The sequence below is a fragment of the Pelecanus crispus genome, chromosome 10 (assembly GCF_030463565.1).
Source record: "Pelecanus crispus isolate bPelCri1 chromosome 10, bPelCri1.pri, whole genome shotgun sequence".
In the NCBI taxonomy this organism is placed as follows: Eukaryota; Metazoa; Chordata; class Aves; order Pelecaniformes; family Pelecanidae; genus Pelecanus; species Pelecanus crispus.
In genome coordinates, this window is record NC_134652.1 from 22,029,457 (window position 1) to 22,048,994 (window position 19,538).

The 19,538-nt window shown below is 44.5% G+C and overlaps 1 protein-coding gene across 3 annotated transcripts; it reads left to right on the forward strand.

Moving 5' to 3' along the window:
- The first annotated feature begins 5,210 nt into the window (after positions 1–5,210).
- Positions 5,211–19,068, forward strand: LOC104037185 (annexin A8). Of its 3 annotated transcripts, XM_009491052.2 has the most exons (13): positions 5,211–5,380; positions 5,491–5,537; positions 9,736–9,826; positions 10,092–10,186; positions 11,398–11,511; positions 12,357–12,447; positions 13,072–13,151; positions 13,790–13,849; positions 14,390–14,483; positions 16,261–16,356; positions 16,604–16,662; positions 17,519–17,641; positions 19,012–19,068. In XM_009491052.2, exons 2-13 carry the CDS (start codon positions 5,517–5,519, stop codon positions 19,066–19,068), a joined length of 981 nt encoding a protein of 326 aa, XP_009489327.1. In that variant the 5' UTR covers positions 5,211–5,380; positions 5,491–5,516. The 3 variants fall into 3 exon arrangements, with proteins under 3 accessions (XP_009489327.1, XP_009489328.1, XP_009489329.1); XM_009491053.2 differs by lacking the exons at positions 5,211–5,380; positions 12,357–12,447; positions 13,072–13,151 and having other exon boundaries at positions 5,517–5,537; XM_009491054.2 differs by lacking the exons at positions 5,211–5,380; positions 9,736–9,826; positions 10,092–10,186 and having other exon boundaries at positions 5,517–5,537.
- The last annotated feature ends 470 nt before the right edge of the window (positions 19,069–19,538 follow it).

The window sequence follows — 19,538 nt, forward strand, 5'->3', positions numbered from 1 at the left end:
TTAGACTGGATTGGAGAAAGTTATTAAGCTTTTAGCCTTGTAATAGAATACCTCTCTCCTGTTTGGGCTGAGGGCTGAGCTCTGATTTCCTCAAATTTAAGTAGTTATGTTATACAATTCATCAGATTATCGCTTTGCATATAAGTATCTCTGTGTGTTTGGTCTGTTGTTTCCAGAATGGTTCCACTTGATTTCTAAGTTCCAGGCTGAAAAAACCAAACAAATACAAACTTTTGGGGGAAATTCCCAATGGGTTGTGCTGTTCTCATTAGCCTTGAAAAAGTTCTAATAGAAATGAAAGCCATGGAGTAAGTGAAATTGCTGAGCAGTTGAGAACCTGGTTTCCATAAGCTTTCATGTTCCAAAAGCCTGAAACTGGCCTGAAACTTTCCAGGCACAGGGCCAGACTTTACAAATCTACAGATGGGAAAGAGGGCTGCCTCTGTACCCTAGAAGACTTTAGTTACCCTCAATCTAAATTAGAGTATCCTTTAGGCTGCTCCCATTTGACCTAAAACAGAGCGGTTGGAGCATAATGGGTGATAAAAGCTTCTTGAAACAATGCCAGTAATGCACTGCTCTAAGGCTATCAGCACCTTTATTTCATGCCTTAAATATTTTTGAGATTTGAAAAAGGTTGAACAAAATCCTGAAAATCCTGCTTGTGATTTCTTTTATAACTTTCCTTAACCTGGCTGAGTTATATATTAGGGGCAGCTCCACTGTCACCGATTCAAGCCTGGGAAGCCCCAAGGGTGGAGTCCAGAAAAGTGAAGTACCCTGGTAGTGTCTTCATTTTATATAGCTGAAAATTGATTTGGACCAAATGGCTTAAAACCCCACAAACCAAACCCGATTATGGTGCATGTGCTGCTTCTGCTGGAGGTGTCTGCCACTCTTCCTGGTTGATGGCTGTGCCGGGTATATCGGCAGGAGTGGGGACTCTGAAAGCCTAGAGGAGGCCTGTGGGTGAGGCTTGAGAGAGATTCACTGTGGAGATGCTGTGGGTCTGCCCAGGTAACCATCTTGTAGATAACTGAGAGATGACTGTATTTTGTGGGGTACCTCAGTACCCCACAGTACAAGCAAACAGGATCATTGTCTAGGTCAAATTCTAATGACCTTAATATGATGTTGGGCAGAGTTTCTATTGACAGTCTTGTTAGTGCATTTGGAGTTCACCTTCCAAAAGGAGTATTGCCTGAAGTGCAAAAATGGCTGGGGGTGGGAGATAGTGAGGCTTCGAGAGCCTGTGCATCATCATCTGCCCCTTTTCTGAAGTTTTCCATGTTCCTGCAAACCTATGTTGTGCCTTACATAGCTTATTGGTGCTGTAAAAGATGCGTGTGTGTCTCTGGTACACAGTAGTAAAGTGCATGAACCACAGACAAGCTCACTCACATACACAGCATGTGTGTTAAGGGAGGGACAAGAAGTGTAGTGAAGATCATAGAGTCGTTTAGGTTGGAAAAGACCTTTAAGATCATCCAGTCCAACCATTAACCTAACACTGCCAAGTCCACACTAAACCAATTAGGGGTAGACTAGACTAAACCATGTCCCGGAGTGCCACATCCACCTGTTTTTTGAACACTTCCAGGGATGGTGACTCCACCACCTCTCTGGGCAGCCTGTTCCAATGCTTGACTATCCTTTCCGTGAAGAAATTTCTCCTAATTTCCAGACTAAACCTCCCCTGGCGCAGCTTGAGACCATTTCCTCTTGTCCTATCACTAACTATTTGGGAGAAGAGACCAACACCCACCTCGCTGCAGCCTCCTTTCAGGTAGTTGTAGAGAGCGATAAGGTCTCCCCTCAGCCTCCTCTTCTCTAGGCTAAACAATTCCAGTTCCCTCAGCCGCTCCTCATAAGACTTGTGCTCCAGACCCTTCACCAGCTTCGTTGCCCTTGTCTGGACACGCTCCAGCGCCTCAATGTCCTTCTTGTAGTGAGGGGCCCAAAACTGGACACAGTATTCAAGGTGCGGCCTCACCAGTGCTGAGTACAGGGGGACAATCACTTCCCTGCTCCTGGCCACAGTATTTCTGATCCAAGCCAGGATGCTGTTGGCCTTCTTGGCCACCTGGGCACACTGCTGGCTCAAGATGAGTGCTCATGTTTAAAGCTGCTCAGTTTAACAGCAAAAAGGGATATTAGACTGTCGTGTCTGCCTCCTGCTCCCCTGGCCTGTGAGTGCTGACTGCTCTGGTCTGTATTAAGACTGTGCAGCACTGCTCTGAGCCTTGCTGCAGGGTTCAGGTTCTTCAGATTTCCTAGCCCATCCATATTGATTTCTTAAAATCTGGCTGGTGTTTCTCAGCATTAAAATCCCCTGTTGTGTCCCTTTGCAGCCTTTTTAGTTCATGCTGGCAAGAATGACCACTTGGGCTTTTTCCCATTTTCTGTCTGGTTTGGTCTCTGCTCCCCTCTGTGACCTACAGCTGTTTGCTGTGACTCTGTGATTTTCTGTCTAGAAGGGCTTCTTTGTCCTTGGAGATCTCAAGAAAGCTGACCTCCATGGCAAGCTGACCCAATTAAATCCCAACCCAGGAAAAGGCGTATGCAGCCAGCCAGGCACAGCCTTGGGATCCAGCAAAAGTGAATCCACCTCACCCCCAGGAGGAGGAGGAATGAAGGACCACTCATGAGCTCCCCTTGCTGTGTGCTGTTGATGAACCTGCCTCTCAAACATGGCCAGAAACCCAGCCAGTGAGCAGACCCCAGCAGCATGCTTATTATGCCAAAGGGAATGACTCCTTCTTCACAACTTGTCCTTGCCATATGATGGATGTGTTTGAGGCAGGAGCAGCTGGCACAGCTCGTTCTCTTGGGAATAGCCAGGGCAGCTTCCCAGGCCATGGGGGACCCTGCTGGGTTAAGTGAAATAGCAGTGTGTGGGAAGGAGATAAGAGAGATCCATAGTTTGGTGTTTACCCAGCATCCCTGTGGGTCTGTAAATGTGGGAGGGCATAAAGCTCCTATATAGCAAGGGTTAAGATATAGCTGGTGGGAATGTTTCCATCGGGGCAGCTTTCCATTTACAATAAATAAATAAATGCTGGCATGGGTGGATTCTGACAAAAGTCTAGACAGGAAAATATTGCTACAACCGTAAGATATTTCAGCTGATTTCATAGAAACATTTCTCCAAATCAAAGCATTAAGGGCTGTTCAGCTCTTTTTAAAACAAACACAAAAAGGAAAAAAAAACCACAACACTTCACACCCTGCTCCTAAGCCTTAACATGTCACAGCAGCTAGTGCAAGCCCTATTGCTGGGGTTGGCATTACTGAAAGTTGTTAGCCTTAAATGTGCTGGTCCTACGTCAGCCTAGAGATGCTTCTTGTCTTATGCCATACAAATCTAGGTATGGCGTAGAATCATAGAATTGTTTAGGTTGGTAAAGACCTTTAAGATCATCCGGTCCAACCATTAACCTAACGCTACTAAGTCCACCACTAAACTAATTAAGAGGAGAGTAATAATTTCATGTTTCCTGGCTTGGTGGCTGGATTATTTATAATGAAAGTAAAAACTAGGAATCGTTAAGGTTGGAAAGGGTCTCTAAGATCACCAGTCCAACCATCAACCCAATACCACCATGCCCACTAAACCATGTCCCAAAGAGCCATATCTACCTGTTTTTTGAACACTTCCAGGGATGGTGACTCCACCACTTCTCTGGGCAGCCTGTTCCAATGCTTGACTATCCTTTCCATGAAGAAATTTTTTCCTAATATCCTATCTAAACCTCCCCTGGCACAGCTTGAGACCATTTCCTCTCATCCTATCGCTAACTACTTGGGAGAAGAGACCAACACCCACCTCGCTGCAGCCTCCTTTCAGGTAGTTGTAGAGAGCGATAAGGTCTCCCCTCAGCCTCCTCTTCTCTAGGCTAAACAATTCCAGTTCCCTCAGCCGCTCCTCATAAGACTTGTGCTCCAGACCCTTCACCAGCTTCGTTGCCCTTGTCTGGACACGCTCCAGCGCCTCAATGTCCTTCTTGTAGTGAGGGGCCCAAAACTGGACACAGTATTCAAGGTGCGGCCTCACCAGTGCTGAGTACAGGGGGACAATCACTTCCCTGCTCCTGGCCACAGTATTTCTGATCCAAGCCAGGATGCTGTTGGCCTTCTTGGCCACCTGGGCACACTGCTGGCTCATGTTCAGCCGGCTGTCAAACAACACCCCCAGGTACTTTTCGGCCAGGCAGCTTTCCAGCCATTCTTCCCCAAGCCTGTAGCATTGCATGGGGTTGTTGTGACCAAAGTGCAGGACCTGGCACTTGGCCTTGTTGAACTCATACAGTTGGCCTCAGCTGATCGGTCCAGCCTGTCCAGGTCCCTCTGCAGGGCCTTCCTACCCTCAAACAGATCGATGCTCCCACCCAGTTTGGTGTCATCTGCAAACTTACTGAGGGTGCACTCAATCCCCTCATCCAGATCATTGATAAAGATATTAAACACGACTGGCCCCAAAACTGAGCCCTGGGGAACACAGTTTGTGACCGATTGCCAACTGGATTTAACTCCATTCACCACAACTCTCTGGGCTCAGTCACCCAGCCAGTTTTTTATCCAGCGAGGAGTGTGCCCATCCAAGCCATGAGCTACCAGCTTCTTTAGGAGAATGCTGTGGGGATGGTGTCAAAGGCTTTGCTGAAGTCCAGGTAGATGACATCCGCAGCGATTCCTTCATCCACTAGGTGGGTCACCAGGTCATGGAAGGAGGACTTGGGGGGAACCTCCCAAGTCTGTGCACAGTCTGCTGCTTTATTGAGCTTTACTGTAAGATGCAAGACATGTATGGTGTGGGGTGTGGCTGTGTGTGTTGGTTGGTTTGGGGGTTGTTTTGGGTTTTTTTTAAATAAGCTTTTTTGAAGGAAGGGAGGTAGAGGAGGGTTTGTTAAGTTTCTTGAGTACTGTTTTGCTGTGTTCCAGATTGGTAGAGAGAGAGTCAGTAATAATGAGTGAGTGGCTTATTCTGTTGTAGCAGAACTCACGGAGTCTCAGTGGAGTTTTATGCTGAAAAATTACCCAGTTGTAATTTGCATGTTGTGTCGGTGCCAGAGGCCAAAATGTTAGTGGGGAAGGGTGTGTGTGGGGAGAAGCAGTGGAAAAATTACAATGAGCTTTAGTCAACCGGGTGAAGGTAGGGCTCCTGACAAGGGAAGCCTCATTTATTAAGCAACTTGATCCCCCCTGTGAGATCATATGTGAAAAAACAGGTTGAGTCAAGTCTGAGGGCGTTGCCCCATGGAATTTGTAGATAAGGGAGGTTCATACCTGCGTGTTCCCAGCACAGAGAGGTCAGGTACATTCTGCAGCTTCCAGAGGGAATAAGCCTCCTGAGGAGTACAGTTATTCCAATTTTCTTGTGGTAAGTTTGTTGAAAAGAACTTTTCTTTCTTTCTCTTCTCCCTCCACCCCCTTCAAATCTCAGTTTCCCTAACCATGAGGTGTGATATGTGCGGTTTTCTTCACCAACAGACCCAGGTATCGCTACTGAGACTGCAATGGCATGGTGGAAGGCCTGGGTAAGTAGAGGAAATACTGAAGTCAGACACATCGACTTACAAGTTGCACAGGCACTGTGTGGGAATGAAATGTTTCCCTTTAAAAATCAGCCAGACCTATTTATGGATTTTTCTGCCTATAAAATAGCTTCCAGCACTTCCAAAACCTTGATTAAGGAAGGTGTGAACCGGCTTTGAGAAGAGCAGACTCTCCCTGGTCCTTCAGTTGAAAGTGGTGCAGGGGGTGTTTGTATGCTTTTGTACATGGGGAGACAGTACCAGGGAGCAGCAAAGTAACACAGCTGAGGCCTGCATTAGGTCTGAAAGCTGCAGGCTCTTTATCCACTCCCTTCTCTTGTGGCACTGAGTTCAGGGCACTGGCCTGTCCCCATTCTGGTCCCCAGTTGTGCTGGCAGGCTGTCGTCATGAAGGGAGATGTGGTCAAGCCGCAGTGTCTTTTTTCCTTGGTGGGTTTTTAATATTGCAACAACGATGTGGACTTGGACACCCTGTCTGTCTGCTAGGAGCCAGAAATGCTGTGTATGTTCTCTTTTAAACTCTTGTGGCTTTGGGAGGAATGTGGCAGGATGGGGGGATGCTTGTGGGGTGTGCTGAGGCAGCCTCCAGTGTATGGCTCAGGCCAGGCAGGAGGCAGCTCTGGTGATGTGCATAGCTCTGTTGCCATTGATGGCAGCTCTCCCATTAGCCTATGTGGAAAGTCAGGTTTACCCCCAGACTTTATCTCCAGATACCTATAAGCCAAGACCTACAGGAGACCTGCTGGAGACATGCGATGGAGGGATACTGGTAGAGAAGTCATATTCCCCCGCCCAGTCCCCTGCCCAGCACCACTGGCAGTAGTGCACAGGCTTTCTCTTGACTGCTTTTGTGTCATCTTTGGAAAGCTTTGTGTCCTTCCTCTGCCTTGTTGTGAAGAAGGCTTCATGTTTCAGCAGCCTGTACAGGGGGTGAGCTGAGCAGTGAGCCTCTAAAGGGCCTCTGCTGCCATGTGCCGGCAAAGGTGCCCGGGAAGCATAGGAGAGCTGTCTAGCAGTGTATTATACTACCTCAGGTGCAACACATCATCAAGGAGTGAGAAACCACTTTGCATGGACATGACCATTTTTCAGGTTCTCAGTTACAATTTTGCAGCAGAGGGGTTGGGAGAAACAACTGGAGAAACAACAAAAAACACCTTGGGTGTTGGGGAATACCACAGTAATTCCTACTTTCCTTCAGATAGACTTCAGATAGGCAACTTTCCTGATCTCAAAAGATACCATGATTTCTGCCCCTCTCCCCTCCCCAAAAGATTAAAATTGTAATCTTCCTTTCTGCTGATCTCCCTCTGCCTCCCTATTTTCATTTGGAAGTTTAGTACAGTAAAGTGGACTTTTTCCAAAGTTTGGAGTAGCTCTGACTTTAATTTTTCCCTTTCTGCTGATCTGTTTCACCCCACCCCCCCAAACTGGAAATCTTTTTTAAAAACTGAGAGTGAGAAAAGGAGGAGAAAAGCCCTTGAAACCTCCAGCAATCTTACCTGTTGGTATTGTAGGCCGTGGAGGCATGAAGAGAAGGTGAGAGGGCAAAGGAAGGATGGTAGAAAATTGTTTTGGTTTTCCAAACCCTTCATAAAAAATAGAGTTCAAAAGTGAACGGCATGAAAAAATGTGAAACTTTTTTGGAAACATTCCACTGAAAAAAACCAGTAACCCCACCTGTCCCCAAATTCCAGTTTTTCAATAAACTACCATTTAGGTTTGAAAATATTTTGGTAGAAAAACTTTTAATTCCCTTCCCCTTCATTTATAGGTAAAACTTTTCAGAGCATCAGCTGTCAGGTACACTGATTCCATTGGTTTTGTGCCAGTTGTTCATCTTCACATGAGCGTTACACAGATGCCTTGAGTATCAGTTTCAGTTAGGTAATTGTAGGATCAATTCATCTGGGAAACAAGACCAAACTGAGCAGGGTTACTCTGGAAACCGGTTGTGTTTGTACCTGTGCTGGAACAATTAAATACACAGAGAATGAGGCGTATGAGTGAGTCATGAGTGTGCTACTTGAGCCAGGATGGGCTGTAAATGTTTATTGGAATTAGTACCAAAAACCTGACTATTAAGTTGTTTCTGCTGCCTCCAAATGAAAGCTCAGCTTTGCACTCCCTCTTTCTCCCAGTCACCAGGCACAGGTCCAGAGTGTTTCTTTCACATGAGCCCTTGTATGCAGCTAGAGAGGATTGTCCATCTTTTTCAGAGCAAAATCAGATGGTTGAGTGTAACCTGCTTTCCAGGGCAGTTGTGATGGTGCTGGCTGACTTCACAGGGGAGCAGAAAAGGAGCACTTGCAGTGGTCCTACCAGCTCAGCCAAACGTCCTGTTCCAGACTGATGACAAACCTTTGGGGGTGACAGTGCTTTAGTCTGTCATTGCTTGTTCTGCAGTGACAGCTTCACCACAGCCTTAAATTTGCTGTGCAGTAGTTATTGGGACACAAATCTGCATCTAGTGAGAAGTTCCCTGTTGACACTGTCAGCTCTGTAGCCGCTCTCTCTGCTGGGAGCAGGGTGTGGTAGCACATGGGTCTGTCTCTGTGCTGGCTATAAAGCAGACTTCTGCAAAGGGAAGACCTTTTCCAGATCTTCCTGATTGGTGAACATACTGCCTCTCTTGATACTCATCATTGCCTCTTGCTTGCTTGTCACTGTTCCCAGAGCTTGGCTGGCAAAGGGGCCATCTATATCTTCCAGCAAAGCACTCAACCAGGACACTTGAGCTGGTTTGCCCAGAGCCAGCCTGAGTGTCCATGCAGCACAGCGTGGGTATGCTTCAACTGCGGCGCTAGGCTAGACCTGGCATTTGTTGCCAGGCACTCCTGAGCAGCCATTAATCTTCCAGCCTCTCATTAAAAACCCGGAATGAGGTCCTGAAGGGAATGTCCACAGACTTTTCTACCTGGCAAGAATTACTTGAAGGCTTTTTCTCTGGGGAGGAGTTGGATGAGACTCTAGGAGAAGAGGGGTAGAGCCCTCTTTAGCACAGGAGATAAGAGCAGCGTGGTTTTACACCATAGCAGAAGGCTGCTGGGTGGCACTTGGTCTGTGTTGTGCAAGTCAGATGGGACAACAACATTGATTCCTTCTGCTCTGTAAGCTCTGATTTGAAGGTGCTTTTTCTCTGACTCTGAGGCCACCCCCATTGATAAATCCATCAAGTCATACTGATAACATTAGTTCAATATTGACCATATCACTGCAAGTAAATTTATGAGAATATGGTAGTTTCCTGGGACAACTTAAAATCTCTCTGCTGCTAAGCAAGAAAAAATTCTGTCCATTATTGGAATGAAGTGGTGATGACTGTCTATGACTAACCACTCATGTACTCCCCTGTTGATAGGACCTTATTGTTAGAGATGTATCATTATATTCAAGCCAGTCTGTTGACTAACAGCTTTTGTTAAATTCAAGCTCTTAAGCCTGGGTTCTGGTTGATGGCCCCGCTACCTTGTGGTGACTGGAATAAGTCTCAGTGTGTCTTTCTGCCCTGGGACTCTAGCACTGGCAGTACCTTGGGGATCTGTCTGGTGGATTCCTGTGTAGTTGGCCCTTGGTTCAGGTGAGGACATCAAACCTGCACTTCTCCACATGGATCTGTTCCTTCAAAATACTCTCTTGGCCCAAATCCTTCCGGTGGAGATGCTTCCTTCTTGAAATTAGCTGTGCACAAGCAGCAGCAGGAGAATAAAGCTACTACCTAGAAAAATGGTCTGTGAGAGTATGACTACTGCATGAAATCAAAAAACTATGGGTAAAAACTACCCTGCACCAAACCACTGAGAAATGCAGTTCCTGATAGCACTGTAATACGATAGCATACATGTTATGAAGGATTGTATTTAACAGGTGAATAAGAAAGTCTAGCCTACTCAGCTTTTTCTACCAGACTGCCTGCACCTAATGACTGTTGCAGCAGTGTCAGTCATACTTTGCACTTCATGGTTCTGCCAGGAGCTGAAGGCTGGTAGAGGCAGTTGGAGGCAGGAAATTTACGTTCTCTTCAGAGTTCTACTTAGACACTTTGAACCAACCCCTCCACTCTTCTGTGCCTTCCCCATGTGTAGGCAATGAATAATACTAATTTACTTTACAAAATACTTTTTCTTCAGCTGATGAAAAGAAGTGGTGAAATGTTCTGGTTTTTTTTTGTCTTCTTTCAGAGTGAAGCAGAGGGCAAGTCCGTGATGGGTGCTTTAAACTTTGACCCCACACCTGATGCTCAGACTCTTTACAAGGCCATGAAAGGGCTTGGTGAGTTGACTCCAACCACATGTGTAAATTCTATGTTCTGCTTATAATTGCCCAGTTGAAAGTCATTCCTTAAGAAAATTGCAGCCAGAGATGCCATTTTTTAATGTGGAAAAATAAAAATTAAAGTTTCCTCGATACATACTTAAACTTCTACATTATGAAAGCTATTAATGAGGGAGGGTTGTCTGAATAGTTGAATTGGGATTTTGGACTAGTCTCAACTTATTCTGTGCACTCTGTTTATGGCTTATTATTTCTTCCACAGGGACTGATGAACAAGCTATAATTGATGTCCTAACCAATAGGAGCAATATGCAGCGTCAAGAGATTGCCAAATCATTCAAAGGACAGTTTGGAAAGGTTCTTCCAAAACAAAGCCATATTCAGTCACTGTTTAACTGCATGCAGGGCGTAGTGCATGGGTGTATAGTTCATCCTGCAAGCATAGTGTAAACAATATGCAGGTCTTCTGCAAAGAAGTAGATTAATATTTATTTATAAGGCCTGGGGTGAATGTGTGAAAATAATTTTTGGTTGCAAAAACTGGTTTTCCCCCAAAGACTGTAATTTTTTTAGTAAAATGCATTTTGACCAGAAATATTTTTAAAAAATCTATTTTAACTTGAAGTGTAACTTCTTACTACTTTCGAAGCTGTAACAAAAATTTATACCTTTCTGAGTGGCATTTTGAGTAAAATATTGGTTTGGTTTGGAGCCCTTTTAAATGCCAAAGAAAGTTCAATTTAGAGACTTATTTAATTACATTTGTTTGGAAATTCTGAAAATGAAAACAAACTGCAGTTGTTGACAAACCATGTTTTTCTGTGGCTATCTTTGATAAATTCATACTTTTACTGGGAAAACTCTTCCACCAGATGTGCTCTGGAGCTAGTTGTCTGAGAGTCACTGTTAAAGAGGGGGAAAGAAGGAAATGTGTTGGGAAAGAGCAATATAGGCTTTTGTGTCAGCATAGAAACAGGAGTCTCCAATGACCCTTGCTGGAAGGGGGACTGCCATGCAAGAGCCTAAGAAAGGGAAGCAAATGGTGGGTGGGGTGAGTATGGGACAATGAATAGAATGCTTGCATCCCACTAAAACAGGGTAAGTCATACCCTAAAAACCTGCATTATAGTGAAAGGAAAGTTTGGTCTATCTTCAAACAGACTGTGTGCCTGATTCTGCAAAAGTCCTGGGTGCATGTTTATATGCAGGCTTTGGGAACTGGCTCTGAAGCTACATCCCTTGCTCAATTCAAGGCCTTTAGCTGCCTGGTTCTGCTCACTGAGTAGAGCAGGGTGGACAACGATTTTTATCTTTCCTACTCTGCTGCAGAATTAATTAGTACCTGGGCAGAAGGTTGAGTAATGGGACAACAGGGAATGTGGAAGGACCCAGATAAATCCCATTATGGAGTTAGGTGCCTTTTTCAGTCCCAGAACCTTTTCTAATAAACTATCAACACAATACTTCCATTCAGCTTCATTGCTGTAGGCCATGGGGATGGAAATGGCACTAGGCAGTAAAGAGATCCTCTGAGGCTTTTATGTAACTGTGTGGTGCATGTTTAACAGGATCTGATTGAAAGCCTGAAGCATGAACTGAGTGGCGACTTTGAGAGGCTCATTGTAGCTCTCATGTACTCCCCATTCAAGTATGATGCCAAGGAGCTCTATGATGCCATGAAGGTAAGTGAATTGCATGCTGATATTTAAGTAGCAGCACGGATCCAGTGTTAATTTCCTGTGACTGTGGTTATTAACGCAAGTGATAGTAACTGGACTGTTACATGTTTAAGCTCGTTATTGGCAGTAGCCTTTGAGAAATAGTTAATTGTGCTATTAATGCTTATCTGGGGGAAAACACGGCTGTTAATATTTAGGAATGTATGAGAGTTTCTGTACATATGTATCTCAGAGCCTGGGGAAGGCAACAGCAAAACTAAACTCAGCTTTGGCAATGAATGAACACCCACAGGTGAAGGTTTTCAGTAAAACATCTCTCCGCTGCTTTCTGCAGTGCCTCTCGTGAGTGGAGCTCAATGACACAAAGCTGCTGCCCTGATGCCCCACCTGAGACATGAAACCTTTAAGAAATTGAGGAGTGGTGGTGCGAGGACCAGGCTGGTGTTGTCTGGGATCCTACCTATTGATACACTATCTTTTCAAGTTTCAGATCCAGAGAGGTCTATTAAAATGATCCAAAGATGGACTGACTAGGCAAGCACTGGTCTCCCCACGCCCCTCTAACACTGTCATCAGAGATCCAGATCCAGAAATGCATTGCCGAAGTGCAGGGTTATATAAAATGATCATTTACAAATTAGGCACCTCAGTAGAAGAAACCATGTTCAAAACAGATGTGCTTAGTGTCTCCAGCTTTCATCCTGACAGTTTCTCACAGCTCAGCATACAGCCTAACACTTTGCTGCCATCCAACTCCTCACTTGACCATACTTCTCTAGCAATAAATTATACTCCATGACTGGATGCCTTTCTCCACCTTTATTTCTCCACTATGTTTTCTATTAAAGGGTATAGGAACAAGTGAAGATGTTATCATAGAGATCCTGGCATCCCGGACAAAAGCGCAGATCAAAGAGATAATCAAGGCGTACAAAGAAGGTAAAGTGCCTGGGGCTCTGATTTGTGTGGTCAGAGTAATGCTGACTGCCTGATTGCACGGCAGGAATGGTCTTACCAACTAGCACTGTCAGCAAGAAAAAGCAAGAAGGTGCAACTTAACTCTGTGTTCAGCCTGGCAAACAGAACATGGCTATGCTGAGAGAATTTGAAAACCCCTTTCTAACTGTCTATCCAGCTAGAGGAAAATGTCAGCAAATCACAAATTCTGGTTCAGCTTGGCCACGCAGGCCGTTGTCAGAATGCAAAGAAAACTATAGCTATGCACTTTGCTTTTTCTCCCCATTAAATACACTCTAGATGGGAATTTATCAAATATGTATTTGTAAATATTTGGTATCTCTTTAGTCCCTTAAACTATATCTCTAACATTAGCTTTGTGTTTATACCTTGGACATCAGTGGAGCTAGTCAGTCAGTCAGTCGGATGTGAATGCTGACCTGGGTATCATTGAGGGTGTGAGATGATCTCAGCCCTGGTTTTTTTCCCCTAGCGACCTTCTTGACTAGCATCAGGCTATTGTGTGTCCTTGGGTGACTGATAATATCCTGACTGTATCATCCAAATAACAAATCCTTCCCTTGTCCTTCTCTTTCCCTTGGGTAGAGTATGGTTCTGATCTGGAAGAAGATATAAAGTCAGAAACAAGTGGCTACTTCGAACAGATTCTGGTTTGCCTTCTTCAGGTAATGCTAGAGAAGAGAAATGAGGGCATAAAGATCTTCATGTTTTTCTCTTCCTTTTTGGAGAAGACATGCAATAGAAGAGGCAATACAGTCATGATTGCCAGATAAACTGCAGAGACAAACATGTCACTTGGACTGGATCTGTGTATCAGCTTCAATGTGACTGAAGCAGGGAACCACCCCCCTCCCCCCCGTCCCTTAGCAGTAGTAAGAGAGCTGGGAACTTACAGTCAGCTCTGCTGCAGGGAGACACCTCAGTTTTACATATGCGTAAAGCCATTGCACTCTACAAGGGTCTTAGAAAAAAATGCCCCTCAACTATGATTCACCACTCTTTCAGGGTCTGTCCCCTCAATGCTGAATATTAGGATGCATTTATCCTATCACGTTTTCTGAATTTTCCTGCCTAGCAGCAGAATAACTTAGCAGGTTTTGGCTCTGCTTCATATGACTGATTTTAGTGCCTTTCAATGAAGGAGTTAGCACTTGTGCTGTCTGAAACATTACTGCTTGAGTACTCTGCAGAAATAGATAGCTAAGAAGGATGATTGATCTTTGCTCCAAACGTGTGCTGTGATCCTTACATATGGAAGAATCTCCATGAGACAAAATGGTTACCTTTCTTTTTCTTCTCATAGGGTGACAGGGACAACGCCACTCTCTACGTGGACACAGCACTGGCTCTCCAGGACGCAGAGGTACTCTCAAATGGCTGTGATCATTGATATGCCTGTATCCCACCTGTCTTGAACTTCAGAGTGCTTCACTGGGCAGCAGAGTCCTGGTCAGCAGAGGGTTGGAGCCACAATACTTTGGGGAGGGGTGGTCTTCAAGCGGAAGCAACTTGGGGTTCTTAAATTTTGCCTACACTGCTGGGCGTTGCTGTTCCAAAGAGGAGTGACGAGAGCTGGGCTTGGCCTCAGCTGCTTTGGATGTGTAAAAGTATACGGGTATGGTGGAGTAGGACAGCAAAGAATAGGGAAGAAGCCTCAAGAGTATTGTTGGCTGCTCCAGCTGGTACAGGAGGCCTGGAAAGGGTGGAGACAGTGGCTGCTTCAGTTTGACTAAAAGACGTGGTCAAGGGTTTTCGTAATCAACCATTCTAGGAGATTCTGGTTCATGCAGTGTTTTAGGCTACTTCAAACCCCTTTACTCTAGCAGTGCCTTAAGCCAAGCTCTGTTCCTTTACCAGCTGCACACACAGAATATCTCTCTAAAAATTTTGTGTTAAATTACAGACTCTCTATGCTGCTGGGGAGAAGATACGGGGCACTGACGAGATACAGTTCATCACTATCTTGTGCAAAAGGAGTGCCACACATTTGCTGAAAGGTATGGAGCAGAGCCCATACTCCCAAGCCTCTGAAATGAGAAATCACTCTCGTCAAAAAGAAGAGGGAGGGCTGTAGATGGGAGAGATGGGTGGTCAGAAATAAGTACCTGAGTCTGTCTCCTAATCCTTGGTCGCTCAGTGACCAAAAGCTGCCAGCCACTTTTGTGAAAACTCATGAAGACTTAGCGCTGCTGAAAATCAAGTGGCTTATGTAGGAGTCCTTATACCATGGTGATGGCTGGATGGTATAACTGCTTTTATAAACACAAGGGGAGAGAGAGAGAATCCCTTATAACCAGGTAGGAACATGCAGTGGACAGACCCATGACTCCTTGGATGTGGGTTCCTCTGGGAAAAAATCACCAAAAAAGTAGCTGGTTATTCAGTGCTAGAGAATCACGGGGTGCGCACTGCATTTCTGCACCGGGTTCTTCTGAGGACAGCAGAGGCTGCTGGGAGGAGAGACACTAACCCCACTGCAGCTAAGGGAGCCCTCAGCAGCCCGCTGCCCTGTGCAGCAGAGACCTGGCCTTGTCATCTCAAGACTTCTGAGGCAGTGCAAGGCTCTGACTAACAGATTTTGTTAGGTCGGCTGAATCTAAGCATATCAAGTACTGTGTAAATCAGCTGGACCTAAGCTGATAAATTGAGCTGGTGATAAATTAGGTACGTCTGAGCTTTTTCAGGCTGAGGCCTTCTGGGGCTGTTTTCTAGGCCCTGGAGGCCAGCTCCCCCTCGTGTTTCAAATTTAATCTCCCAGCATCACTTAGAAAACAAACAAAAAAAAGTGGTCTCTAGTCTTTGGCTGCGTCTGCCTTTAAGAACTGAATTTCAGCTAGTTGTTGTCAGGATGAAACCAATCTTTGGGACCTACTGTGTCACGAAGCATGTAAACAGCCTGTAACTGTTTATCTTTAAAACTTGAGTGTAATTGTTGCAGCTAATTTGTATGTTTGGTTGGGTTTTTTTAAATGGAGAGTAGGCCTGAGTTGAGAAGGTTGTATCCATCTGTCTGTTCTGTGGTATTGCCTTTCCCCAAAGTATCTGAGTGTTAACGTTTAGGTATCTGATCTTGAATGCTGAGAAAACTTCATTAAGACGTCCATTGCATTACACAGCAGTTTTCCTTCTTTGTTAGTCTGAAAGTTAGGAATCAAAACTGAGATCTGTAATTCTGAACCCCAGAGTACTCAGAGTGTATAAGGTGCTGAGCTTTTGTTAATGTGGGAGTTCAAATACCTTGGAATCTGCACCTGTGTTTTGCTCATCTTTTCTGAGTTTTTTTTTTAATTCTGGTTGAAATAATAAGTTTTCCCAAACTGTTGTCATAATTTAAAAGTCCAAGGGCCATGAGCAGCATGTCCTAGATTTTAATTTGATTTTATTTTGGCTTCTGAAGCTAGTGACATCAACAAATTCAAGACCAAATGATAGAGTTGTGCCTCACCTTCTGTTGTCTGCTTCATTTCTGTGGTTAAAGACAGCAATGAAGGGTCAGATTTCCAAATTAATATGATGTGACTGAACTTGCATTTTCAAATGAAGGCAGGGAATTAGGATCCGTGGATGGGTTGGGTTTTTGTGAATGTTGCCATCCGTTTTTGTAGCTGATTTCTGGGCTCGACTAAAGCCTCCTGAAGTTGGTGCAAATGTGGCCATTGCTCTAGCAGGGTCTGTCTTTTCATATCACCACACAACAAATACCTGCAAATATTGGGCACAAATTGCCTGAGCAGATGCTTGGTAAAAGATTTAAGTTCTTTGTGTTTCAAACAGTGTTTGAAGAATACCAGAAACTGGCTGGTAAGAGCATAGAAGACTCTATCAAGAGTGAAACTAATGGTTCACTTGAGGATGCCATGCTGGCTATTGGTAAGAGTGGCTACATTTCCCTTTCTTTTGTCTGAGTCTGCTGCCTTTTCTCCTGCAGCAGTTGACTGTTATGGGATGGATCTACTTCATAAAGGTATCTGGTAGGAAGTAAAGGGTACTTCTTAGGTAAGATAAATTCAGATCCCAGGGGCACACTGAATTAATGGGAAGCATGTTGAATCTCTGTTACCTGCTGCCCTGGACTGGAGTTACCATTGATTCTTACTGAGCCTTTTTGTATGCCTAGTGAAATGCACCAGGAACGTCCATTGCTACTTTGCAGAGAGGCTCTACCATGCTTTAAAGGTAAGACTCTTCATTGTGACATACTTGTTTTCGTACTGGACTTAACTTGTAACCTGGCTTCCACCAATTCAAATCAGAAGAGCCAAGGTTTTGGTGAAATCCAGCAAGTTTAGTGCTATTGTTGCAAGTAGTAGCAGAATCCCTTTAAACACCTTGGGTAGAAAAGTACCCTTTAAGCTTGAGATACCAAGGGAAGTCTGGCTTTTCTGACTTAAGAGTCTGTGAGGAGCCCAGTCCCACCTTCTGGAACATGGACAAAACTTCTGGAAGATGCTTTTCAAGGAGGTTGATCATGGTGGAGTTTGCCCATGGTGTTAAGTTATGGACTGAACCACAATATTTTCTTTTTAGGAAGCAATTCTCTCAATGGCAGTATAAAATGAAAGAATTCCAAATGAGGACACATAAGGCATCTGCAGATAGTGCCCTTGTAACTCTTAACTGATATGTAAAAGATGTCAGCCCTCCCAACTTTGTGGAAAGCTGAGTGATTATTTTTGTTATTGATGTGATGTTAATTTTCCTGTGAGTGATTAAACAACATTGGTTGAAGCCAAGTGTTGTATGGGTGGTGCTGCAGAAGGACAATATGTATTCAGTGCCCACTTCCAACTCTGTAGCATGTTTGCTTTTGCATTTGACATGTGCAAAGACTTACAGCACATTTCCATAGTGGGCTTGTGGTGTTGACAGTGACCCCTGTGAGAGGGGAGTGGGGGTTGGCCCTCCAGAAAAAGAAGCAAAACATGTGCTAAGTGATGTTTGAAAGCTGACTCCTCCTGTCCTGGACCGGTTTGCAACAGCTTATCCCTTGAAGACCCACTAACACCACAGATTGATATATCTGTTATTTCAGGGGGCCGGCACTCATGATGGGACTCTTATAAGGGTGATCGTTTCTCGAAGTGAAGTTGACTTAAATCTCATAAAGGCTGAGTTCAAGCATATTGCAGGAAAGTCTCTCTCCAGTATGATTCTGGTAAGCAGCATCTTGATGGTTCTTTGCCATCACATTCATTCTGAAACTGTCCAGCACTGTGGGATGCTTCCATGGTTGTTTTCAGTAAAAATATCACTTCTGCTAAGATCATAGCTCTCCTTCATTAGGCCTATTAACAATCAGCTCCTTGAGAGACATATATGCCTGAACCGTGAGTTACATTGTATGCTCTGTAAGTGACTTGGGCAAAGCCAAACCCAAGGAGAGACTGCTCCAGGTTTTTCATGGACCAGACTCAGTATCCATGCACTTCATGATCTCCTAGATGAATCTAGCTTCATTTAATCCTCTCTGTTACACCTTTCCCACACTGCTGTGCTATTTTCTCCTCTCTCTCTCTGCTGTCCTTAACTACGTCAAGCCAGTGCCATATAAGTCAAAACAGTGCTGGTTTTGTTTTGTTTTCTTTTTGTTGTTAGTTTGGTGGTTCGTGGGTTTTGGGGGGGCTTTTTTGGTTTGGTTGGTTGGTTGGTTTTTAAACTGACTTACCCTGGAGGAAGGCCTGGTCTACACTGTGTTGAGATAGGTTTAGAAACTGAACTTCGTCAAAGCTTATTGCAGCTTTTGAGGTTTGAGTCTCAGCTCCGGGTGAATGATCTTCTCCTATTAGGGCTGAAATGCTGGGTTTTACCATTTGTCCTAAGGACTCTGGGACATTCCTCTTCCCCGGTGCAAATGGTGCAGAAGCCCTATCCTTAGCAGTCCCCATGGGAAGTCTGATTCTGCAATGAAGCCCCTTCTAATTGACACTGTCAGTGTCTGTCATGTTGATTAATGATCAGTCTTCAAGGGTCCCTACAGAATATTCATTCCTTCTGAGAAGTGGAACTGGCTTTACACCTGTGATCACAAAACATTCAATGGGAGCAAATTTTTTATCTAGTGATATTCTCTGTAGTGCTTCTCTAGACCAAAATGACCATAACAAAATATCATGTGTTGGGGCTAAATATACTGCCCTTTCCCTTCCTGTAGGGGAGAGAATGCTACACAAATACCCAGGGACATAAAATCTGAACACACCAGGGTTGGTTGCTCTCGTTTGTGCTGACTTTGTCTGTGCCGCTCTGTGGGCTGGAGCCATGGTCAATTGCTCACCTGCATTCCAAAGAAAAGAATTGGACTTGATACATGTTATTTCAGGTGGCAGCTACAAGCCTCATTTCTCTGTTCACTTTTGATGGTGTGTCAGCTGGCAGTAGCTCTGCTGAAGTCTGGCTTGCTCTTTCCAAAGCCCTTTTCCTGTGTGGGCATATTCCACGGACTAAGTCAGCACTTGGAGCATGCAGAGGAACTTCCACATTCACTTTTTTAAAAAATTTATTTATTTTATTTTTTTCTCCTGTCAGGATGACACCAGTGGCGATTACAAGACAGCATTGCTGAATCTCTGTGGCAGTGACTGACAAAATCTAGGAGGAAGATACGGAAATGGATACAGAGGGAAAATTAACAGTGAACAAGGGTCTGAAAATGTACATGTAGAAAATCTTTGTATTGATCCAAGCAGGGAGACAAAGATGACCAAATTAATAGTCAAGATTTCCAAAGCTCTCTGAAGGATGTGGGTGCTCATTACACATTAAAAGCTATTCACTTCCCTAACAGTTTTTCAAACACAAGTGGGAATGTTTCTTTTTTGTTTCTATTTCATTCTGTGCAATTACCCTTCTCTTTTGTGAAGGATGGTACTTAGACATGAAATTAAAGGCTTTATTGAGTCAGAGCCCTCTGTAGGTGTTTCACAAGTCTGAACAACCCTACAAAGCTTGGGCTGTCCTGAAGCCTTGCTAACTTCATTAGGACAAGCTAGTACAGCACCGCCCATTTGATGCTAGCAGGGTGGGTCTGGAAGGAGTCCCAGATATTAATGGGG

Coding starts and splice junctions, on each gene's coding strand:
- LOC104037185 (XM_009491052.2), top strand. CDS start 5,517: ATGGCATGGTGGAAGGCCTGG. Junction 13,152..13,789: donor TTCTGGTTTGCCTTCTTCAG/GTAATGCTAGAG, acceptor TTCTTCTCATAG/GGTGACAGGGACAACGCCAC. Junction 17,642..19,011: donor CTCTCTCCAGTATGATTCTG/GTAAGCAGCATC, acceptor TTCTCCTGTCAG/GATGACACCAGTGGCGATTA.